The sequence below is a fragment of the Salvia splendens genome, chromosome 2, assembly GCF_004379255.2.
Source record: "Salvia splendens isolate huo1 chromosome 2, SspV2, whole genome shotgun sequence".
NCBI classification, from domain to species: Eukaryota; Viridiplantae; Streptophyta; class Magnoliopsida; order Lamiales; family Lamiaceae; genus Salvia; species Salvia splendens.
This window is the reverse complement of record NC_056033.1, coordinates 28,666,366-28,673,433: the sequence shown is the minus strand read 5'-3', so window position 1 is coordinate 28,673,433 and position 7,068 is coordinate 28,666,366. Positions and strand designations below refer to the sequence as shown.

Sequence of the window (7,068 nt, the reverse complement as noted above, 5' to 3'; positions counted from 1 at the left end):
TTCTGCCTGGGTTTGCGGTCTCGGCCTGCGACGTGCACGAGCCCACGCTCGTCTGCGCGTCGCCTTATGACCGCGATCTCTCTGCTCCCACTCAATCGACATCCCTACCTCGATCGCACGTGGTACGTTCGAGCAATTCAAGTTCTTTGATTCGACAGTTCTTGAGTTCAACATGCATAAAAATTTAAACAAAAACACAAGAACATTCTTCGCAATCAAATTGGACATGCATACATGAATTTTGCGAAATTTAAATCCAAATAATCAGAGCCAAAGACTGGCTCTGATACCAATTGAAGGGGTTAGCAGCGGAAGCCTGCATAAATATTCGATCACATGAATTTGATCTATTTAGCAGATTATTCAGACAAATTCTATTCGCGCAATTATCACATGTATCATGCTCATAACTTGAATTAAAACATGCTTTAGCATATAAAATCCCTAAAACATGCTTACTACGGAATTAGCCAATTTACCTCGTTGGTTCAATCAAGAATCGATGATGGCTTGCTCCGTCTCCACGTGAAGATCTTTAATACAAGACCTCGGATCTTCTGACTGGTGTCCCGGACTATACGTTGATATTTGTGTGGGCAAATCTCACCAACGTACTAGGACTCGGGTAATGGAAGACAGAAACTGCTCACGGAGGAGGCACAAATTTCAAACTCTTTCTCTCTAGAGGGGGATGAAATTTTTATGTAGAAAAAGTATTTTCTGTCTCCTTTATTCTCCTATTTATATTAAGTCACAACTTGGGTTCAGTCAGGGATCTAAGGAAGAATTGGATCAGGCCTCACCCAATTAGCTTTTTACTAATTAAATTGAACCCACAATTTAATATAAGCTTATATTGGAATATTACAAGCAGCCACTACAGAAGTAATATTGCACTGCCTTTCCAAATCCGAAATTACAAGTATTCCGGGTTTCCTTTATTTGCGTTCAATTCATTTCCCGCGCTTAAGATAGAAACATCCATTAATTAATCAATGTCTGCTATGGACTTAATTAATCAACATATTTAATCTCCAAGAGTGGACTTAGCAAGAAACTCTTATTTATTATTCATAGAGTAATCAAACTCCAACTAGCTAGGTTCCGAATAATAAAACCTTGTTTCGAGCTCCTCTTGTGGATGTTATCAAACGAGACTCTCCTCGCGCACGATTCAACGTAATAGCAATCCTAGCACGCTAGATAATGATCACCACTACCCAATATACCTGGATCGTTGGGTTACGAAAAACCCGCACCTTTGGTAAGTCAAAGTAGTAGATACTTAATATCGTATGCTCAATGCTAACGTACATTGATTAAGAAATTATTATCAAGACCTCGTCTTTCAGTAGATAGCATAAAGACTCGTCTTGCTGTTAGATCCATTCAGTGCTATACCACACCAACGTCATCTTATTTCAATAAGGCTTAGAAATAATCGGACTGACATTGCAACCTTTCACGATAGGTAGTCTAGGCCTATCTGGGTTGTGAAATTCTTCTTTTTCTTTGTTCAGAACTGACCGTGTTACCTTAAAGTGGACGACGCCCACAACTTGTCTACTAGAACAAAGACTTAGACTTTTTTACGTTCTTATACATTTAAATATGCAATAAACAACCATTAAATGTAAAACATAACAACATTATGACAAAAATAATCTGTTTTATTCATTGGAAAATAACAAGTAGAGTTTTACAGTATCCAATCACTCAAAAGGTGATTTTTAGTATACAAAACCCTAACCGTTGGTACATGTAATCTATAGAGTTAGTTTTAAATATATTCTATTATTTTTTTAATAACTAATCTGAAAATTCCGTCTGGTTAATACAAAAAATTTGGATCTTCTATGCTATGCTATGTTGGATAATTATTGACCAAGACTATTTGCAGTTTCAAATTTCAAATTTCAATTTTCAACCTTCGTTCATTCAACTTAGAATGTTTACTAGTTCAAGTTTGAAATAACTATATTACATAATGTAGATGAAACTTTTATTTAGATATTTGAATGAATAAATAGTATTGTAGGTTTATTTGAAGGTAAATAAAATAACTAAGATGCAAGTTCAATATATGACATTTGAACAGCAAAATCTAATAGAATAGATTCATAAAAGGTTTTAAAAGGTCAAAAAAATGTAGAATAATGGCTAACAAAGACAAACACAAAAGAACAAAATCAACGAACTATTCTGATTTAAGCAAATGCCAAGTTCGAATATAATCAAACACAAAAATAAATAAATTAATTAATTAAATCCCGAGAAATTTCAAACTTTTCAGCTTTTGAATTTATACTGTGAAATAAATGATTACTCCTTTTGATACAAAGAATTTTTTTGAATTTCAAACAGAAGCCGTCCATTTATTGAATAGAACTTTTTCCCCCAATTTAACTTAGACACAGTCCTTCTCAGTTCTCACCCACCTTACCATTACACTCTTTCACATGATTAACTTTCTTGAAAAATATTTTCTCATCACTAAATAAAGAGTTATTTGCTTTTAAATACATGAATTAGTGATTTTTATCTTACACTTTATTTTTTAAGCACAAATACACGAATTTTGAATTTTTTTCTCATTTTCCTACTAAATCAAAAATCATATGAGATGTGGCAATTTATAATATGTGACAAATTTTTTTAATTGTATGTAGTTTTAATTGTCACATAAGTTATAACTGTCACATTTGTTTTGATATATGATTTATGAACAAATATAAAAAAGTGCAAAGTTCATATATTTATATTAAAAAAAGTTTAAGGAAAAAAAATATTGAAAATGTATGTATTTAAATTCTTACAAGCAAATAACATTAAATAAATCACACATAATTTGACTCAAGAGTGACCACAAAAATCAAGATTCATATCTTAAATCTTAGACTATATATGCATTTGGATGCAACACAATCAGGTGACATTAATTCTTTTCATTCTACATTAATTACAGACAGTTTTTCATCATAAACAAAGTAGTTCTCAACATTAGTATTGCTAAGGATCATCACAAAAAATAACATGTCCAAATGCAATAATATTCTCACACTATAACCACCTTCTTCTTCACACCCAAATCACTCTTTTGGTTGATGATGAAAATGCAGCCTCTCCCATCAAGAAAAATACGAGTTAACGCAGTTGCTCGACTTGGAACTATCGCTGCTTGATGTGACTGGAGACTCTGAGACGCCAAACGAGCTGCTTTGAGAAGAACTCGATTGATTGCCATTGGAAAAATAGGACAGAACTGTAGTTGTTGCTACCGGTTTTAAGCTTCCAGCAGCGTTAACACTTCGTCTGATGTCCTGCAAGGCGACACGAGTCGAATTCATAAATCGAATATGCATCATACTAACAAGAAATGGCAGCAAAACAGTTCATTTTGGTGAGAAAATGCTTTACCATGTGCCTTATAGCCATATCTAGTGATTTTTTTGATAGTGATCTTCCAAAACCCGAGTTCTCATGGGTGGATCTCTTGGGGTTTTCGAGGGAGATGTGTTCGTCTTGTTTAGGTGGAGCTAGTTTCCTTGAGTTCACAACTCGTTCCACCATTTTCGTCCCCATTAGAACAGGATTCACATCATCATCATCGCCATGTCTTCCATATCCCCGGCTTCTTGATAGTGTCGCGCTTCCATTTCTATAAGCGTTTCCATTTGTCACCCGTGCTTTGGTAGGAGAGCATGATTTCTGCCTCGGTTTCCCTTTGGAAGGAGACGAGAGAGCACTAGGCCTCCCTCTTGATGCAGATGCAGGCCTATTAGGCATAGATGTTTTTAAACTCTTTGGGGCATCATGAGACATGGAGAGCATCTCCGAGGGATTTGAAGCACTAGACGAAGAGCCTCCACGCGTTGCAACTGGTTTTTTTGTGGCTATGGAGCTTGCTTTTCCCCTTGAAGAAGCCCCCTCTGAAGGGGACTTGCTAGAAGTAGTCGATGTCGTTGTTGGCTTGCGCATAGGTGCAGCAGAGACGGATCTAGCAGCTAGAGTGGAAGCACGAGACATGGATGCAGGCCTTGAGCTAGCTGCAGGGGCAGTAGCTCTTGAGGTTGGAGTAGAAGACCGCGGTGAAACTCTTGAAGGAGTCGAGGTTCTCACTGGAGCAGCCACAGGTTTAGAAGAAGATTTTGCTGCTGCAGCAGGTACACGAGACGTGGGTGTGGAGGCACGAGAAGGCTTCGACTTAGCAGCCAATGCTGGTCGCCTAGTAGGCGTTGCTGCTCTAGAGGATGACGGTTTTCTGCCACCAGACGATAAAGGCCTTTTATTTGCAGCAGCAGCCGAAGGGCGTAGATTGTTTGGTTTAGGCATCTGCTGCAGAAAACAGTGCAAAATTTTGAGCCTAAATTCAAAAATATCCAAGTTTTTACAAGTTGTTTCGACAATTGAACGTATATATACTTGCCTCGGAGATCAGAGAAACGCATTCACCACTAGATGCATCAGCCTGATCTTGCTGCGCGAGGAGCCTGAAACACGATCGATAACAACTCAAAACGAGATTATGACACTATTCATGTGTTGTGGACATGAGGGACTATACCAATCATGGTCATTATTGCTAGTCTCTAAATTGAGCAAGCCATCATCACCCAAACTCTGAAAGGCCTCTTCTCCCAATCCATTCGATGTCAACAAGCTATCCGGTTTAGGCTCCCCGCCTAAAACAAGAGGAATCCATGGACCATGAATACCAACAAACTCAAGCACCATAAGACACACTAATCTAGTCACAATTTAGAGCAAAATGGCAAGAAAACTCTTGTCATCAAACTCAATTATGAGAAATAAACATAGAAATCAATAAAAACATTATGAGCAAGGGCAATTCTCTCCTTCTCACCATTCTTCATTCCCAAAAAAATAGCTAGATCTTCATCAACTTCCCTCATCACCATCCCTAGATCTCTGCTGTGTGGCCTAAACTGTACGGATGTCTGATTTCACCAAAGAAATCAGTCAAAAATTGCAGGAAAAAACATCCCAAAAATCTTACATAGTGGCCTTACTTCATACATACAGATACAGCCTTAGACAACAAATGCATCCACACTAGATAAAAAAAAAATTGAATTTTTGAGAAAAATGGAGTTTTCCAGTTGCCCTATTTCGTGAAATAGAACCAACATCAGAACCAATCAAAGATCCAAACACAGCCCATATAAAGTTTTGGTAGCAAACTGAAAAAAAGATTGAATCTTTATGATTGGCAGCCACTTTAAATGCTCCAAATCACACACCACAGAGATAAAGACAGAGAAATAAATGGTGAAGAGAACTTACTGCCATTGTAAATCAGACTGAAGGAGAAGATAGTTATTGAAATTGAGGAATCTTGGTCTGTTTTTCTGAGTTGCTGTGTGAGGGGGAATCAGAAATGGTAGTTCATAAATCTGAGGGTCGTTAGCTTGATTCCTTTGACAGCTTAATATTTTAAGAAACACACTCATATGAGGATTTGAAATCGCATGATCTGTACACTGTTCATTTATTTATTTTTAAATATAGTAATAGTGATTAGTGATTGGTTTAGTGACAAGGTGCACTTTTTTAATTTAAAATTAAGTGGAGGCCTCTTTGCTTTTGCAGATTTACAGCATTCAAAATCATTGCTATTTTGATTAGGGAGGTGGTGAGAGTGAGACATTGTGAGATTCAACTTTTATTTTTATCTTCGTGTGCTTACTCTATAAAGTAAAATTAGAGGTAGTGTTTTCATAATTGTGAGATAAATAATTAGCGACATCAATGCTAGCGGGTTATTTAATGCTTTTAGAATGACTATATTTGCACTACTTCCATAAAAATAAAAATAAAAATTATAAAAGACATAGTAGTTTTTAATATACAATTGATAAAATAAAAACTAGATGATAGAAAAATAAGAGAGCAAGATAAACTATAGTACTAAAATTGTAGAAGTAGTGTTAGAGGTTTGTGGAATACATAGACTAAAAACTTTACAAATTTAAACTTGATCTAATTTTGTGGGATGGTTTAAAATAGTAAAATTAGTCTATTATTTTAAAACGAAAGGGGTGTGACTTACTTGAGTTGTTTATAGTATTATTTGTAAAAATCATGGATTAAATATGCCCGGTCAATGGATTTTGACCAAATAATAAATGTGACGAGACATTTAATTTTGTGAAATTAAATGACATAGCGTCGTTCTACATTTTACGTAGGTAAATGTAGTATATTCACTTTCTCAAATCCGATTTCCGGTGAGTGAGAAATAGTGGATTAAAGTTGGGCATAATTAGCTTTTAATTAAAGCTTAGAGTTGGAGCTTAGGGAATAATTAACTAAGTGTTAATTATCCCACATTGGAGGATTAACACATCTTTAATGTGTATAAATTAAGTGACTTTATGTTACTTAATAATTATAGTGGACCAAGATGGGTGAAAGAGCCCACACGCGCGCACACGCGCGCGCCGCCGCCGCCGCCCGCCCGCCCGAGCCCGTGCTCGCGCTCGCGGGCCTGGGCCTGGGCCCGAGCCCGATCCCGATCTCGATCTCGATCTCGATCTCGATCTCGATCTTGGACTTGGACTTGGACTTGGACTTGGACTTGGACTTGGTGCTTGGCCCAAACTATTCTTTTTGGACCACCGCCGAGTCAGCAATCCAAGTGGCTTGACACGTCGTCAAGCGAGGCACAGTCACGGGTGCCACGTGAGAAATCCACACGCTCCACACACGGATGGCACACTCCTGCCACACGTCTGTAACCGACGTCGGTTACGAATCGCCATGATGACAGCCATCATGGCTGTTGACCCCCTGCAGTGGACTGAGCCTATAAATAGGCCAGCCATTCCATGCATCACTACACAATTCAAAAAGCATTCTGCATCATAAGCTCTCTCCCTCTCCCTGCATAGTTTTTCTGTCGAAGCTCTGCCCTCTCCTCCATCCAGTTCGCCGGAGCTCTGTTGATTGCGGTGTTGCATCAATAGAGACGTAGCCGTTTTACCTTTGGGGACGACACGCCAAACCGAAGAGCACTACCGGGGCGTATCTCGTCTTGCGGGAAGAGGC

General features: G+C 37.9%; 1 protein-coding gene across 2 annotated transcripts; it reads right to left on the bottom strand.

The window, feature by feature from the left end:
• Window positions 1-2,930: 2,930 nt before the first annotated feature.
• Window positions 2,931-5,485, bottom strand: LOC121763820 (uncharacterized serine-rich protein C215.13-like). Of its 2 annotated transcripts, none has more exons than XM_042159907.1 (6): window positions 5,305-5,485; window positions 4,865-4,958; window positions 4,565-4,682; window positions 4,427-4,490; window positions 3,418-4,335; window positions 2,931-3,320 (listed from the first exon to the last, which is right to left on the bottom strand). In XM_042159907.1, the coding sequence occupies exons 1-6, from the start codon at window positions 5,308-5,310 to the stop codon at window positions 3,129-3,131; spliced, it is 1,392 nt and encodes a 463-aa protein (XP_042015841.1). In that variant the 5' UTR covers window positions 5,311-5,485; the 3' UTR covers window positions 2,931-3,128. The 2 variants fall into 2 exon arrangements, with proteins under 2 accessions (XP_042015841.1, XP_042015847.1); XM_042159913.1 differs by having other exon boundaries at window positions 3,418-4,332.
• Between the last annotated feature and the right edge of the window lie 1,583 nt (window positions 5,486-7,068).